Source organism: Myotis davidii, unplaced genomic scaffold (assembly GCF_000327345.1).
Source record: "Myotis davidii unplaced genomic scaffold, ASM32734v1 scaffold653, whole genome shotgun sequence".
Classification (NCBI taxonomy): domain Eukaryota; kingdom Metazoa; phylum Chordata; class Mammalia; order Chiroptera; family Vespertilionidae; genus Myotis; species Myotis davidii.
Genome location: NW_006285129.1, coordinates 704801 through 721639, shown reverse-complemented (window position 1 = coordinate 721639; position 16839 = coordinate 704801). Strand labels below are relative to the sequence as shown.

Genomic DNA, 16839 nt, shown 5'->3' with positions numbered 1-16839 from the left:
TGGATGTGGTGGCTGGAGAGTCAAGGAAGGGAAGGCCCTGACTTGATTCTGCTGGTTGGCTATAGCTCCTAGGACCAGACCCTGCCTGTCCTCCATGCTGGGATAGCAAACTGACGGGAAACCTAACGTCGTTATTCTAGGGAATCAGGACTTCTTGGGGGCGGGGGTGTCGGCATTACCTTCAGTTGCTGTAAATAGTAAATGTTAGAACTGGAAAGTTATCATTATCACAGATGAGGAAACTGGTCTGTCCAAGGCCACATGACCAGGACCTGGGCCCGGGGCTTGAGTCTCTGCCCCCTGCTCCTTTTGTTAAACCATAAAAACTGTCATCTGTTTCTCCCCCGTCGCTGCCCCCTTTAATGCCCTTTATATTCCCCTCCTCCTCACCCAGGATGCTCCAGACCTTGTATGACTACTTCTGGTGGGAACGGCTGTGGCTGCCTGTGAACTTAACCTGGGCTGATCTCGAAGACCGAGATGGACGGGTCTACGCCAAAGCCTCAGACCTCTATATCACACTACCCCTGGCTTTGCTCTTCCTCATCGTGCGATACTTCTTTGAGCTGTGAGCATACCAGCCCACCCCCGTGCCTTCCCTGGCTGCCAGCCACACCGTTGCTTGCACAAGTTTGTCTCTTGCTGTTGCGTTGGCCTTAGACCCTGGTGTTCTGGCCACCCAGGTCCCTGCCTACCGTGTGTCCCCTGCTGAAGGCAGCATTGTCTTCCCAAGGGCTCAGCACCCGGGCCCTTTCTGTCAATGGCTGTTTGTTCTCACCCTCCACCCGGCCCGGTCACTTGTGAACACAGGCAGCTTTGTCAGCTGTGAGCAGCCCAAGGAGGCCAGCCTGGGGATTGCCAGGAAACTGAGGCCCGGGATAAAGTCGTCTGAGCTCGCAGTCCTTTCCCCTCCCAGCTTAGGGGCTACCAAGACAGTGAGGTGCTTCTCACTCGTTTCCCTCCCCCAGTTACGTGGCCACACCGCTGGCCGCCCTCCTGAATGTCAAGGAGAAAACGCGGCTGCGGGCACCCCCCAACCCCACCTTGGAGCATTTCTACCTGACTGGCGGCAAGCACCCCAAACAGGTGGGCTGCGGACCGGCCTGAGGAGTCCCTGAGCTCTAGCGGGGAGGGAGACGGAATGGGGTGGGATGTCATTTCTGGTGGGTGGAGAGATGGGAAAGCAGTGGAACAGACTTAATACAAGGTTAACCCTCGGAGGAGGTGGGAGGGTGAGGGCACTGCTGAGGTCTGAAGTGAAATGTGATGGATGGGCTTCTTCCCTCCACCCAGGCCGAGGTAGAGCTGTTGTCCCGGCAGAGTGGGCTCTCTGGCCGCCAGGTAGAGCGCTGGTTCCGCCGCCGTCGCAACCAGGACCGGCCCAGTCTCCTCAAGAAGTTCCGAGAAGCCAGGTGGGGGAGGTTGGAGGAGCAGAGGAAAGTCTGATGTATCTTGTTGGGAGGGGTGGGCCATGGCTGTGTGCAGGGCGAGATGTCACTCAGGTGTCAGTCTGGTTTGGTTCTTCATGACATTCCCGAGGATCTTGGGGGTATTTGGAGGGTTGTGCCCTTCTCCCACCCCACTGTCCTAGCTGTTTCCGCTTCCTTTTCCAGCTGGAGGTTCACCTTTTACCTGATTGCTTTTATTGCTGGCATGGCTGTCATTGTGGATGTGAGTGGGGATTACTAGGAGGTGGGGGAGTAGGTCTTTGGCAAGGTGGGGGCGGGGGGGGCGGGGCATAGAATTCGGGTCCCTGCTCTTTTAACCTGTCATCATCTCTCTGCAGAAACCCTGGTTCTATGACATGAAGAAAGTTTGGGAGGGATATCCCATACAGGTATGAGATGGGGTTCTGACTTCCTTATATGGGGGTGATGAGGAGAGTCAGTGTAGCACAGGACTAGGATGCTTAGAGATGATCTCTAGAACACATGCCAGAAGGGACTGGAGTTATGGTGCTAACTCATCTCAGCTGCTAGCAGGGCTGGTGTTAGAGAGGTGACTTGGGCCCCTTATCTAATCTCTCATTCTCTCCTCTCTCCCAGAGCACCATCCCTTCCCAGTATTGGTACTACATGATTGAACTTTCTTTCTACTGGTCCCTGCTCTTCAGTATCGCCTCTGACGTCAAGCGAAAGGTGGGTCGAGGGGCTGTGCCATTAAGCCTAGAAGCCAACAGGAAGCCTTGACTAGGATTTCTGGGTGCCCGGGAGGGAGCTGTGGGATATACAAGTGAGGGGGAGGAAGAAGGCATAGTGGGGGCTGGGGAACAGAAAAAGGTCCCCTGGAGCCTACGTCTTTTCTGCAGGACTTCAAGGAACAGATCATCCACCACGTGGCCACCATCATCCTCATCAGCTTCTCCTGGTTCGCCAATTACATCCGGGCGGGGACCCTCATCATGGCTCTGCACGACTCTTCCGACTACCTGCTCGAGGTCAGGCTTTCTGGGCATTTCTTCAAACCCAGTGACCCTGGTGCAGGTTCCCCTGTCCCTCTCTCTCCTTTTGGGGTGTGTGTGACATTCCTGGGACCAAGGAGGTGGGGGCACGGAGCCTGCGTGGTAACGGGTGTATGTGTGAATGTGTACGGGCGAGTCAGGAGCCTGTGATGACGGATGGGGCTGTCTGTGCAGTCAGCCAAGATGTTTAACTATGCCGGATGGAAAAACACCTGCAACAACATCTTCATCGTCTTTGCCATCGTCTTCATCATCACCCGACTGGTCATCCTACCCTTCTGGTGAGTAGAGGCCAGGCTGTACTCCTGTTCTCATGAAATCAGGAGTCTTGCCCCGCCCTCCCGTTTATCTCCATCTTCACCTCTTCCTTTCTGTGTTTTCAATTCTCTCCCTTTCCGTTGCCAGGATCCTGCATTGCACTGTGGTGTACCCACTGGAGCTCTATCCTGCCTTCTTTGGCTATTACTTCTTCAATTCCATGATGGGAGTGCTACAGATGCTGCATATCTTCTGGGCCTACCTCATTTTGCGAATGGCCCACAAGTTCATAACTGGAAAGGTGAAAGCCCTCTCCCCATTTTATAGGCCCTACTACCCTCAACTCTAAAAACTGCCCAAACTCCCTCCCATACCAGTAACCCTCTAAAAAACTATTGGGAATAGCTGGAACAAGCCCGTACAGAGACGCAGTATTTAGGGGTTTGAGGACATCAAGTAACCCTTCTTATCCCTTTCCACAGCAGGTAGAAGATGAACGCAGCGACCGGGAAGAAACAGAGAGCTCAGAGGGGGAGGAGGCTCCAGGTGGGGGAGGAGCAAAGAGCCGGGCCCTAGCCAATGGCCACCCCATCCTCAACAACAACCATCGTAAAAATGACTGAACCATGGTCCCTGCTACCCCTCAGATTAACGTGTAAAGCCAAGGAACTATCCCCACCCCTCACAGGGTCACTTTAAGCTCTGGAGAGAAAGGAGAAAGCCAGAGGAGAGTTCTTCTCTGTGCCCCCCACCCTCTGCTTGTCACCCAGTTGCCTTTAAGCCAAATCCTAACCAACTTATCCCCACGTCTCTACCTGGGGAGACTGGGTACAGTCTTTGTTAGAGGGGGACGTCTACTTCCAAGTTGTCCTTTTTATTGCTTTCAAGACCCTTCCTCAGCCCTGGGGGTGGGGATCACAAACTCACATTCCTTATCCTTCAGAATTTGGCCCTGTTTGCCTTTGACTCCCTGACCTCCAGAGCCAGGGTCGTGCCTTACTGTCCCACCTGTGGGCCTCATTCTGCCAAAGCTGGACCAAGGCTCACCTTTCTAAGCTCCCTAACTTGGACCAGAAACCAAAGCTGACTTTAACTTTTTCTTTCCGAAGATGTAAATGAACTAAGTGTAGGAGGGTGCACATGACCCTTACCCTACCTCTGCCAAAAAGTGGGGGCCATACTGGGGACTGCTCAGACAGTCTTTGTGTTACTTCTCTGCCAGCTGTCCCTGTAGTCACAGGTCCAAGATCTTACTGCCTCCTTTCTCTGGCCTCTTCCCCTAGGCTAGTTGGTTTGGAGTAGAATGGCAACTAGTTCTTTTTTTTTTTTTTTTAATTTATTAAACATTTGGGGTTTCGGTTTTAAAGCCAGAATTACAACTAGCACCTGGCATTTTAGCAATGGGACCACTTCAGACCAAAATGTACTGTTAATGGTTTTTTTTAAAAAATAAAATATATTGAAGATTAAGTAAAACATGGCAACAAGTGTCTGAGACTATTAGGAATTGAGAAGGGGATCAACTAAATAAATTATAGACTTTCTCATACTTTCCTCATAGTTACATAATTTTCTTTTAAAATTTCACATGGCAAATAAGAAAAAGCAACAGGAGAAAAGGCAGGAGATTGACAGCTGCCCATTGGGAAGGATGGGGGGGAAAACAGATCCCTCACTGAGAGACCCAGAATTGGGAGTACGAAGGCCGAGAGAAAATCAAATCACAATCTTAGTTTTAACATCTTATTAAAAGACTCAAGAAATGATACAAACCATGGACATTAAGTACACAGCCCTCATACAGGAATACAGTGTGTCAGAAGCATGAACACTTGAACTAAGGTAGGATGGGGCGGGGGGGTGAGCAACAGGAGAACTGAAGGGATGTCAGGCCCAGGTTAAGAGTGGTAACCTCTCCCAGCCCCCTCGGGCCTTAGGGGGTGGAGGAAGGACCCAGCCTGCTAGCACCACATTGGAAGGGATCTCCTGATCCAGAACCCCCATTTCTACCTAGGAGCTGGGGGAGTAGCTATACTGGATGGAGACTTGGGGGTCAGAGTTCAACAGGGAGGAAGACCCGGTTCCTGAGGAAAGGTCAGTCAGGAAGGGTTCGGAAGCTCAGGAAGAAGGCTGTCCTCTAAAGAAGACGCCCTCTGCACTCGATGGCCCCACAGCAGCAAAGCAGCTCCTTGCCTTCCACGCTGCCCACCTCGTAGTTGTAGTCCCAAGTAAGTTCGGTCCCAGCCCGGATTCTCCTACAAAGAAGAAAAGGATGGGGTGTGAAGACAGCAGATAATCCAGGTGCCTGGGGTTATAGCGTGTGCAGTGAAATTGGCTCACACATGGAGAAGGGGCCCTTAGATTTTCAACAGTCCTTGCCTCTTCCCAATCCTGGGCTTTTCCTACCCAATCACCCTCTTCCTTTACTCCCTCTTACTTGCTGGCAAAGAAGGCCACCCAAGGGAAGCGAAGATCGTGAGTATCCACGAAGACGTTCTGGACAAACAGGTTGGGGCTGCAGCTGTGCTGTAGGTTTAATGACAGGATCAGTAAGAACCAGGGAAACAGAATCTGGCTTTGTGGGGTGAGTGAGAGTTGAGTGAAAACCTCCCCATCATAGCAGTTTAGAAAGCTACCTCTTTAAGATCCTTTGAGACTAAGAATTTATAACAAGAAAAGGCAGATTTATATACTTGTGTTAAGAGCACTAGAAATTTGAGGATCATGGCATAATCCAGCATCTGCAGGTGAGGGGAAGGGTCTTACATTAAGGTAGCGGCCCAGGTTGCCTTCTAGCTTGGCATCGATGATGTAGCAAGACTCTTCACCATCATAGAACTGGCGTGTGTTCTTACGGACAGGCGCACTTTCCCCCTTTTCCGCAGATGCCATGTTGGTTGATTTAATAGCAATCCCATGGGTTGATTTAAGAGCAAAGCCTCGGGTTGATTTTACTGCCACTTGGCGCTTCATTGGACCTAGGCAGGAAAAAGAACAGGTTCACGACCCATCCCAACCCATGATGGATAGTCTACCCCCATTTCATCCCACGCAACTGCAGCTCAGGAATAGCAATAAGCTGGGACTGAGGAAAAGATTCTAAACTGCAGTTTTTCAAGCAGGATTAGATCTGCTAGATACAGGAGCTGAGGGAAGAGTAGGGAAATGGAGAGAAGAGCGTAAGGAGACATGTGAAACAATATTAACAGTTTAGCTGGGAGCCCTCCTAAAGACGTTTTAACTTTCAGGATCTGAATTTTTTGGTTTTTTTTAGTTTCTTAAAAAAAATCCTCTTCTCCCAGATGGCCAATAGGTATATGAAATGCTTAAGGTCACTACTCATCAGAGAGATGCAAATTAAAACCACAATGACACATCACCTCACACTTGTCAGAATGGCTATCACCAATAAATCAACACACAAATGTTGGTGAGGATGTGGAGAAAAGGGAACCTTTGTTCATTGTTGGTGGGACTGCAAATTGATGCAGTGACTATGGAAAACAGTATGGAGGTTCTTCAAAGAATTAAAAATAGAACTATTTTATGACCCAGCAAGCCCACTTCTGGGTATTTATCCGAAGAAACCCACAACACTAATTTAAAAAGATATATGCTCCCTATGCTCAATGCAGCACAACTTACAATAGTCCAGATATGAAAGGAACCTAAGTGCCCATCAATAGACGACTGGATAGAGAAGATGTGATACATATATACAATGGAATACTATTACTAGGTCATTAAAAGAATTAAATCTTACCACTTGCAGCAACATGGATGGACCTAGAGGGTGTTATGCTAAATGGAACGAGTCAGACAAAGACAAGCACCATATGATTTCACTCATGTGGAATCTAAAGAACGAAATAAGTAAACCAGCAAAAACACCTCTATCTCAACTTCCCTATGTTTTCGTCCAACTGCCCCCCAAATGCTTCAGACTACCAGACATGTTCTTCTTGTCCTCAAAGTCATCGCCTTCAGAGCCGGAGGAGATGGTCTGGATATCATCACTGTCAACTGCTGTGGCTGAGGTCTGACCAGCAGTGGGCTTTCGGCTCGTCCCACTTTCCCCCTCACTTTCTGTGCTGCTGGACAGTGTCAAGACATCCTGGGGAGGCAGAAGAGTCAAAGGGAAGAGAGTAAACGGGGAAGGCCCCTTCACGTCCCGGCTCTCACCTAAGGTCAGGCAGAAAGGAGCTGAGATTATGGTGAGAGGAAGATTACATGTTGGACAAAGGAAAATAAGGCAGGAAGTCAAGGCCACAGAAGCAAGAAAAGATCTAACAGTAATGATGGTGAAGGACTTGGTGAGGTGAGGAGGGTGTTCCTTCCCTCAGACGCTGAAGGAGACAGGGCTGGGGTGAGGTACTTTGGGAAAGGGCACTTACATCAGAGTGGGACTGAGCTGAGGCCAAGAGGCGTCGGCTCTGATGCATGCTAGTCTTACTGGGTGGGCGGCGAAGCCCCTCAGTCTTCATGGGAGAAGGATTGTAACCATAATTTCGAGTGCTCTCAGTAACTCTGACGGGAGGGGAAGAGATGGGAGAAGTCAGGTTAATGGCTGTTTCTTTTGAAGGCCTGAGAGAAGACAGACTTGGAAACAGGTCTAAAAGAGGCACTTACATTGATGCCTTGTTTCGGTCATCAGGTTCCTGGAAAAGACAGCCAGTGAAGGGTTAAATGTTTTTATGGTCTAAGTAATAAGTGCAATGTTTAGCATTCATCTCAAATGACCTCAAAGACATTAGCCAGTGAGAAGTACACTCTCTAAAGTAAGGTGTGGAGAAATGATTGCAACTCGACAGCAGCAACCATATCCTCATATTCAACCCTCTCCCATGATAAGGCATAAAATGTTCATGGAAAACACCATGGGCAGCCTTACAAGGACAAGGGACAAGTTCACTACCTGTAATGTGGTAAATTGAAGCATTGTGAAAAATAGACTTTAGATTCTTATTCCTCTAAGAGAAGCAAGCAATGACACAGATAACATGACATAGCACTTAATTTTTAGAAATTACTTATAAACCCTTTACTTTGGGATGAATCAACCCAGCAGGTTGACTTTAAAATATTTCTCTCTTTAAATGAACACCAGGACTGTGCTGGGTGGAGAGGGAAGATAATCAGATTTGACAGAGATATCCATCAAGTAAATAATCTATGTGAAGGCTGCATTAAAGCTTTTACTGTACCAGGCACACAAACACCACTGCTCGGTTTACCTCTTTCTTGGCCTGCTTGATGTCTCCCTCATCCTTGAAGCTCAGCGCTGAGGCGGAGGCCTTCTCAGCTTCCCCTTTCACTCCCCCAGCCCGGCCTTCCCCACCTTCGCTGGTCTTGAAGGATGAACGGCTATCAGAGTCAGCAAAACCACCTCCACTGACACTATTGGAGCTCAACCACGAGGCTACCTTATTCTTAGACGTCTCTTCAGAAGACGGTGGATTGCAGCTACCCATAGAGATGGACAGAGGGACAGGAAGATGCGGGGGCCCAAGGTCTGGGGGACGGGAGTCCTTGGAAGCCGTCTCAGACAACCCATTCTCCTTCTGGCCCCGGGTCTGCCGCCGAGTAGCATAGCTGCGCCACACCGAACTGGTGCTGAAGTCCTCATCCTTACAGAAGTTATCATCTGAGCTATCGTCATTGGACTCTTCGGGGTCCTCTGTACCGCTATTGCCATCTTCCTGGTCCTTCAAGTCTACACCACTGCTATCAGAGGAACAGGGGGCATCGCTCTCATATCCTTCCTTGAAGTTCTCCACGCTCTCGATATGATCCAGGTTGGCAAAGTACTCATCACCCATTTCCAGGCCCTCCTTGTCTGCAAAGTCATCCGTCAGAATTTTGCCTGGGAATGAAGAGAATTAAAGGCCTTCCCGGGTTATGCGGCTGTTTTTGAAAGAGTAAGGGTCATTCCAGCAATACCTAACGCACCAGCACATCAAGTCTAAATGCCTCCACTATGGTGTCTTCTTTGCCTTTGATGATACCCCCTCCCTTGTGTCTTCACTAAGAGAATGAGAAGCTAACTGTAGTTTTAAATCTTGCCGCTTCTGCCTTCCTATTGTTCCTCTTTACTTTGTTTACCAAAAGAGTTCGCAGCTATGCTGAAAGGTCTCTGGGTGGAGTGACAGGGTAGTGTGATGTGGGGGAAAATGATACGCTTGATTCTACTATCATGCCCCTTCTCTGGAACATCACCACACCCACAATTTCCTCCCTCTTCACTCTTATCCTTAAGAAGCACTTTTGTCCCTTCCACATCCACCCAGACAGGCACATCACTCATATGTTCTTTACAGAAGAAAACACTGGCCACCTTTTACTCCCAGTTCAGGTGTCATGCATTTTATTCTTATGTTCAGACTTGTCTCTGGTTCAATTCCCCACCATGTCCTAACTCCAGAAAGCAAACGGTTCACTACCAACCTGCATAAATACAGACAAAGGAGCCTTTGGCAATGTCATCCAGGCAGCGGATACCCCAGCCCTTGTTCTGTGTCTTGAACAGCTGTAGCCGAACCTGTAGTCCATGCTGCACCAACCGGTTTGTGCACATGTTTGGGTCACATTTGCAGCGTTTGTTACACTCATAAACTCTGGGAGGAGGATTCAATAAAATCAGTCATGACACAATCACTAGAGCATCCACTGAACTGTTATAATTCTTAAGGTATCACCATTAATGATATAATGACTAAGTGAGCACATTTATTGAACTATACTCTTTGTTTCACTTGGGAATATAGCCCAAGGAAATAATTCCTGAGGGGGAAAAGTGATTTATACAGATAGTTATCATATTTTTTTTTTTAATAAATTTTATTGATTTTTTACAGAGAAGAAGGGAGAGGGATAGAGAGCCAGAAACATCGATGAGAGACAAACATCGATCAGCCGCCTCCTGCACACCCCACACCGGGGATGTGACCGCAACCAAGGTACATGCCCCTGACCGGAATCGAACCCGGGACCCTTCAGTCCGCAGGCTGACGCTCTATCCACTGAGCCAAATCAGTCAGGGCAGATAGTTATCATATTATACAGATAGTTAGTAACAGTGAATACCAGAATGCCAAACCTGGAGAAACTATGATGTGATGAACAAAAAGATACATACAGAGGCAGAGAAGCATCAAACAGACTGTCAAATTACAGTGGGAAGGCTGGGGAGTTTTGTGGGGCGGGGAGGTTAGAGATCAACCGAAGGACTTGTAGGCATACATATAAGCATAACCAATGGACACAAGACACTGGGGGTGGGGGGTGGGGTGAGGGCATGTGCTGGGGGTAGGGGAAGCCGGGGGAAGATCAATGGGGGGAAATAAAAAGGAGACATATGTACTACTACCTGTAGTACTTTAAACAATAAAATAAAATTTTTAAAAAAGGTTTATAATGTAAAAAAAAGAAACTATGATGTGAACACAGATTAAGAGCCATTAAAATAAGTAGATAAGCTATGTCAATTTGCAGCATAGATGCATAAAATAAAGATGCATGAGAAGAGCAGAAGCCAATTTAATAGATACTGAAAGGGAGTCAAGAGGAGGAACTGGTACTCAAGTTCACTAGATCTTTTCATGCTTCTATTCCAGCGGTTCTCAACCTGTGGGTCGCGACCCCTTTGGGGGGTCGAGCGACCCTTTCACAGGGGTCGCCTAAGACCACCGGAAAAACACATATATAATTACATGTTGTTTTTGTGATTAGTCACTATGCTTTAATTATGTTCAATTTGTAACAATGAAATTAGGGGTCACCACAACATGAGGAACTGTATTAAAGGGTCGTGGGATTAGGAAGGTTGAGAACCACTGTTCTATTCAGTGAAAATTTATTAAACACCAAGAGCTGTGCTAGACACTAGCGACACAGCAGAAAACATCATAACCTCAGTCAGGAAGCTCATATTCTATACCTAGCTTAAGGAATTTAACAACTATTTTAAAAATAAACTATTGAAGTTAATTAGATTTAGCAATTATCAACATTAATGGAAGCTTCATATGGCTGGAAAAGAAGCTGAATTTCACTCAGACCTGTAACCCCTCTGGTCTTCCAACTCAGTAGAAAAGCCCCAATTTAGTTGCTAAAGTAGAAAATTTAGGAACTGTCCTTGATTCTGCCTCTTCCCTACCCCATCCATAGTCAATCTACCAAGTTCTGTAGCTCTCCCTCCAAATGTACCCCAAATCTATCCTCTTTCACCTCTACTACACTTCCATGTTAGTACCAGCAACCACCTCTCTCTTATATTTTCTAACTGGGCTTCCAAATTTTTCTTTTGCTGCCCTAAAACCTACTTTCTGGACAGAAGCCAGAGTAATCTTCGAAAGGCAGGTCAGATCATTTGACTCCTTAAAGATCTCCAGCAGCTTCCTATTGCACCATGAATTTGACCATCATTTTTATTGATTTACCAAGTCCTAAGTAAACAAGTCTCTGCCTTCTTTTCCTCTCTGAATACATTTCATTTGCCAGAGCAAGCCGTAATCGCTAGGACATTCATACAGCTATAAAATTAAGATCACCTTTGATTGCAACAGAAAATTCCTAGACACTGTTCAATCATTCTATGTTTTCATTTCAAGGGAAGTCCAAGGAAGTAATATGTGCTGGAATTTTAGTAAATGAGATTCAATTGATAAAATAAATGCCTGTTTCAGTTATTCCATTTTTGGTTCAATTTTTAGAATTCTGATGGTTTCTACAAGAATAGAAAATCAAGAGCATGCTCCTCACTTTCCCCTGATACTTACCCTGTGGGCAAACACTCTTCTAGTCTCTTGTTCTGGTAGCCAGAGTTAGGGTTGATTTGGCCGCCTGGGGTGCAGGCTGTAGCCTGGATAGTTAGCTGATGGCAGGAACACTTGGACCTACATAAGATAGAAGGGTAAGATAGGTAGAGCTGTAAGACTTCCTTTAAAACCAAGAAGTACTAGTAAATGGCTGGCGATAGAATAGTGAAATTTCATTTTCTTCCTTCATATATGTAAATGAGAAAAGAAAAGACTGAGTAAGAAGATGACTGTGAGAATAAGATAAAAAGAGAATGAAACGAAGTGGCAACTGGAGGAAAGTGAGGGAAAAGGAGAATCAGAGAAAGAAACAAACACAAGACACATGTACGCAGGGTCATGCCAACCCCAGCATCCCTATTACATAGCTTCATGGAGACCTTGAGGCAGGAGCTCCAGCTGAGGGAGAAGGTAAAGGGAGGTGGGGAAAGGAGTGCAGATATAAGGCAGAGAAAGGTGGAAAGAAAGGCAACCATAGCAGGGTCAGCAATACCCCACCAACTCACTTGTCCCGGCACCCGTCCGTGCATTCACAGCCAACCAGAAATTCGGGGCCTGTGTTAATGAACACGCCCTTGCCCGGGATTCGCTCCTTGCTGTAGGCCACCTGCGGTGGAGGAGTCGTGTCAATCTCATTGACACAGGATAGGGGAACATCTTCTTTCCCATAGGTGATGTCCAAAATATAGTAAAAAGGCTTATAGGGCTGAAACTTCCGGTCCACAAGAACATATGGATCCAAGCAGAACATCTCCAGGAAGAGGAAGTTACAGCCAGTCTCAAAAAGGTAGCGTTCGATCTCCTGCATTGTCCGAAGGCAGAGGCCACAGGGTGTCTTATAGATAACATGAAAGCCCATCTTGCGGTTAACTCGGCGCCGGGCTGTCATCCTCCGGAAGTCATACAGCAGTGGGACGAGCAGAGGGTTCTTGCCTCGGTACTGCTCACTTCTTATCGGTCTGACTCGAGACAGACAAGTATAGCTGCAGACATGAGGTAAGTAGAAAAGCTTCTCCATGGGGGCACGGTAGGAGGGCTCTGCCGGCGCCCGCTCCAGCATGCCATGGAAGGCGGGGAGGGCTGTGGCTGCTGGGAGGACTGTGGAGACTGGGAGGACTGTGGTGACTGGGAGGACTGGAAGGACTGTGGGTGCTGGGAGGACTGCTGATGCTGGGAGGACTGGAAGGACGGCTGATGCTGGGAGCGCTGGAAGGACTGCGGATGCTGGGAGGGCTGGAAGGACTGTGGATGCTGGGGATGCTGGTGGTGCTGAGGGTGCTGGCGCAGAAGCTGTTGAGCCTAAAGGTGATCTGCAAATGAGATGCAACAGATCAGGTAAGAATGCAACAGGATCTCTCTGTTGAGTAATTATCCCTGAAGCTAGCTGGCACAAGAAAGTCAGACTTTTCCCTTGCCTTCCCAAAAAACCTGGACAAGGAAACATCCTGGTTACTCTTCACTGACTGAGAATATCTCTACTTCAACAGTGTATATACCCTTTCTTAAAAGTTTTTTTTGCCTGTGAATTATGGAAGTAGAGTCCAGTCTTCTACCAATGCTTTCTTTCCTGCCATGTGTCCTATAAATGTCCTTAACTCTCACAATGCAAGGAGAGTGGCTGTACCGTGCCCTTTTTATGAACCAATGATGCCATCATATTTAATGAGAAGTTTTAACAAATGACTTCCTGGTGATTCTGTATTTCTAGGCACCCAGTGTCTAATTCAGTTATTTTTATATTTTGTTTCCTGGAAATTTCCAAGGTTAAAAACTTCCTTTTCAAGTCCAAACTCCTCACCATCATAACCCCTTGGAGTCAAGGAACCTCCCTCCCTGTGATGACTCAGTTCACACTGCACCTCCTTGCCCCCTACAAGGGCCTGAGATTTTCTCACCTGTATGTCTGGCTGATTCCAGGTTTCCCACCAGGGGCATTCTCACTGAGTGAGGGAGACGTAGGGGAGGAATGACCAGAGCCCACAGATCCTAGCCGGAAAGAGGTGCTCTTTTTGGCTACCTGCTTCCGTGACTGGGCAAGCTGGCTTTCCAAGCTTCTAGGAGATTAGAGATGATATGATGAAAGACACAGAAAATATGAAATATGAAAGAAACTAGCAAGAAAAAAAAAGGAATAGCACTCACTCAGTGTCACCTGCCGGGGGGGACAGAGGTGGAGCAGGTGGGGCAGGCGGAGTGAGTGTAACAGGTGGGACGGGGGTAGCAGGTGGGATGGGGGTAGCAGGTGGGACGGGGGTAGTAGCAGATGGGGCAGGTGGGGCTGTAGGCTGAGGCAGCTCCGTTGGCTTAAACTGGGTTCCAGTGCTGGTTAGATCCTGGGTGTACTGGACCACAGGGCCTTTGCTCCTCACAGCACCTACAGGAAAAATGAAAGTTACCATTGAGTAGATGACAGCTGTCGTTTGTACTTGTGCACACACCTGACCCTCAATTTATATTAATATAAAAAAGCATAAATGGAAACATTCTGAGTAAGTGCTAAGACTGTCAGTTCCCAGTATTTATACCAATGAGTGGGAATACTGGCATAAGCTGGCTTTGACTTAATAACCTGCCTAAGACGATTTATGTTAGTAACTGTTATATTTTGGTGAAAACTTTCATAATGCATTCATTGGTCAACTAATGTAGTCAGGAAAAATCAACCAAAGCATGCCAGGAACATATAAAAGCAAAAATATTTTAGGCTTTAAGAAAGTTGACCCTAGATAACAAAAAGCAGTTATCCTCATGTAAGAGGTCACTAATACCCCTAACCTAAGCCAGTTGTTTCAGACTTTTATGTGGTTGTTTAGAACGAATCAGAGCCACAGCATGTGGAGGCAACACCACAAATCCATCACCACTACTGCAAATAACTCAGGGCACACGTCCTGTTTCCAATGAGTCAGTAGTGTCATCCTGGTAAACAAAGGATAGCCACGGTCTATAATCACCTTTGCTGGTGTGTCCCATTCCACCCTCTCCCAGGGTATCTTTCTGGATATACCCATATTTGGACGTGTCCTGAACTGTCCCCCTTGCTTCTTTTCCAATGTAGAGGCCGAGGATGTCTTCATGCTGAACATGGGCTCCAGCCGTGTAGAGCCTCGATAGATCCATTCACATCTTTTGTCATCCTGAGGGATCGGGAGGCAGGGAGGGAGAGAACGGGTTAAAGGCTAGATCTACCCTGCCATTTGTGGAGAATATATATCCTGTGTCTCCTTGGGGAAATCTCCCTGATGAGCCCCAAATTCCTTATCTGGTCAATAAACTTAGGTGCTGGGCTCCATGATAAGGCATTAGAAACATAAGGAAGAAAAACATGTTCCTTGTTTATAAGACATTTCAGGAGCAACAGATGTTTTTATTAAGTATGAGAATCACTATCAGGATCATAAGGCCTGAGGAACAAAATGCTGGGATAGCTCAGAGGAGAATATAATTCTAAGGCAGGAATGAGAGGGGAGAAAAGAATGGGCATAGAAGACTTAAGAGTTAAGTTGGGCCTCGAAAGATCATGGACCTTGAAAGGTCAACAAGACTTCCAATTCCAATTCCTTGATCCTTCCTTCTCTGTCCCATCATGCTACCAAACCCTAACCATGGACAAATGAAACTGGCTGCTTGCTCTGTACCTACATGCATTGTGACTGTTCCTAGAGAAGAAGAAACAAAAAAAACCAAACAAACAAAAAACCAAAAAGACCCAAAAACCAACCATACAGATTAGTGTCATAATTAAATTCAGGGAATTTATTTTCAACCATTCACAGAGGAACAAAAAGAAGGACAAAGTAAATTTTGATCAAAATAGTGAGGACAGACAGACAGGAGGATAAGAAAGGAAAACCATGAAGTTTTACAAAGTCATCCTCATTATTGCCTTTTATGCTCCCCCAATCCACCCCGACACCTGCCTCAAAAACTAGGGGAGATCAGTACCAGGAAGAGGATGCGGACGAGGCTGCCGTCCACCTCCTCGACGCGGGACTTCCACCACGTGCCTTCCCACTCGGTCTTGATGAGCTGGCCACTCTTGAGCAGCACCATGGGCCGGTTGGGGTACGCCGTGATGTACTCCTCAATGAAGTCTCGGCAAGAGACGTCTTCTATGTCCTCCCAAGTCTTTTTCACTGTCCCAAGGAAGAAGTGGGACTGAGAGTGGGCATGTAGGGCATGTCTTGGTAAGAAAAAATGATTGGCAAGGAGATGTTTGGTATTTTTTAAGTTGGGAGGATAGAAAAATAAATGAAATCATAACCTCAAGGGAAGGGAAACAAAGCTAAGACCACTTAGAAGTATTGAACCTAATGGGTAAATGCTCATATAAATCAAGGGAATACTAAATAAGCAATATATAAATACAGGCGAATCATTCATTTTTTTATAAAGTGTATGTTTCTACTTACGAAAATTCAAGTGAAAATTCTTGCTAACTTGGTATGTCTAGAAGTAAACTAAAAACGACCAGGTGGCAATTATGAAACTGATTTAAAAAAATGTATCCTTCCTTCTTATTCTCTATCGGGCTTTTAAGGGGTCCTGAAAGCATTTACTGCCTTGTTATGTGGAAACACAGCAGTGTTAGTTGACTGTTCTTTGAGAGTTTGTACCCTAACCCGAGCCACAAGTATAGAGGACACCATGAAGCCCCCCTCTCACACAACTTCTATGGAAAGCACTGAGCAGCCTACAGGTTTGCACACAGAGGCTGAAGTAGGAGACTAGGTAAGAAGTGAGACTAACATCTTCTCAAACCTAAATTATCTAGAAATGAAATCAAAACACATCTACAATATGATTGTCCATCCAAGTCAGTCGTGATCTTCCAGTGTCTCCCCTCTTTGGTTACAAAGACCCATCACTGGAGATGAACAAATAAAACTTTATCTCCTGCCCTAGCCGGTTTGGCTCAGTGGATAGAGTGTCGGCCTGCGAACTGAAAGATCCCAGGTTATTTTCCGGTCATGATTTTCTCTCCATCGCGGATGTTTCTATGTCTCCCTCCCTTTCCCTTCCTCTCTGAAATCAATAAAAATATATTAAAAAACCCCCACAAAAAAATAAACTTTATCTCCCAAAGGACTTTAATCAAACTTATGTTCTTTTTGAGACAGAAGCAACAAAAACACTAGGACTTTTCAACTGGTTGTCTTTAAAAGAAATACAAGATAGAGGAAGATGAATAGAACTAAGGAAGAAAGGAGGGACACTCACGTGGCCGACAAATGGGATACAATTCTGATTGTGTGACATAGGAAGCGTAGCCATCATCAAAGAAAATAAGAAATGTAAGGAAAG

The 16839-nt window shown here is 46.6% G+C and overlaps 2 protein-coding genes across 9 annotated transcripts in view; one reads left to right on the top strand and one right to left on the bottom strand.

Moving 5' to 3' along the window:
- The first annotated feature begins 202 nt into the window (after nt 1-202).
- Nucleotides 203-4203, top strand: CERS2 (ceramide synthase 2). Of its 2 annotated transcripts, none has more exons than XM_015558740.1 (10): nt 203-568; nt 969-1086; nt 1294-1412; nt 1614-1671; nt 1787-1837; nt 2046-2138; nt 2309-2437; nt 2636-2742; nt 2867-3020; nt 3205-4203. In XM_015558740.1, the coding sequence occupies exons 1-10, from the start codon at nt 363-365 to the stop codon at nt 3340-3342; spliced, it is 1173 nt and encodes a 390-aa protein (XP_015414226.1). In that variant the 5' UTR covers nt 203-362; the 3' UTR covers nt 3343-4203. The 2 variants fall into 2 exon arrangements, with proteins under 2 accessions (XP_015414226.1, XP_015414225.1); XM_015558739.1 differs by having other exon boundaries at nt 243-568; nt 3202-4203.
- Nucleotides 4204-4448: 245 nt separating this feature from the next.
- Nucleotides 4449-16839, bottom strand: part of SETDB1 (SET domain bifurcated 1) — a 21262-nt gene continuing 8871 nt past the window's right edge. For 5 of the 7 annotated variants that reach the window (XM_006755662.2, XM_015558736.1, XM_015558735.1 and 2 more), the window contains exons 8-22: nt 16756-16829; nt 15481-15671; nt 14543-14672; nt 13678-13909; nt 13431-13589; nt 12042-12845; nt 11497-11613; nt 9164-9333; nt 7954-8582; nt 7349-7377; nt 7114-7246; nt 6668-6833; nt 5486-5697; nt 5157-5245; nt 4449-4974 (exon numbers count right to left, since the gene is read on the bottom strand). In XM_006755662.2, coding sequence (XP_006755725.1) covers nt 4857-4974; nt 5157-5245; nt 5486-5697; nt 6668-6833; nt 7114-7246; nt 7349-7377; nt 7954-8582; nt 9164-9333; nt 11497-11613; nt 12042-12845; nt 13431-13589; nt 13678-13909; nt 14543-14672; nt 15481-15671; nt 16756-16829 — 3253 coding nt within the window. In that variant the 3' untranslated portion in view covers nt 4449-4856. The remainder of the gene's footprint in view (nt 4975-5156; nt 5246-5485; nt 5698-6667; nt 6834-7113; nt 7247-7348; nt 7378-7953; nt 8583-9163; nt 9334-11496; nt 11614-12041; nt 12846-13430; nt 13590-13677; nt 13910-14542; nt 14673-15480; nt 15672-16755; nt 16830-16839) is intronic. The other 2 variants (XM_015558738.1, XM_015558737.1) reach the window with 2 other exon arrangements.

What these genes read in the sequence shown, in the direction of transcription:
- CERS2 (XM_015558739.1), top strand. Translation starts at nt 363, where the DNA reads ATGCCCTTTATATTCCCCTCCTCCTCACCCAGGATGCTCCAGACCTTG. An exon ending in GCGGCAAGCACCCCAAACAG is followed by an intron (nt 1,087 to 1,293) that starts GTGGGCTGCGGA and finishes CCCTCCACCCAG; the next exon opens with GCCGAGGTAGAGCTGTTGTC. An exon ending in AAGAAGTTCCGAGAAGCCAG is followed by an intron (nt 1,413 to 1,613) that starts GTGGGGGAGGTT and finishes TTCCTTTTCCAG; the next exon opens with CTGGAGGTTCACCTTTTACC.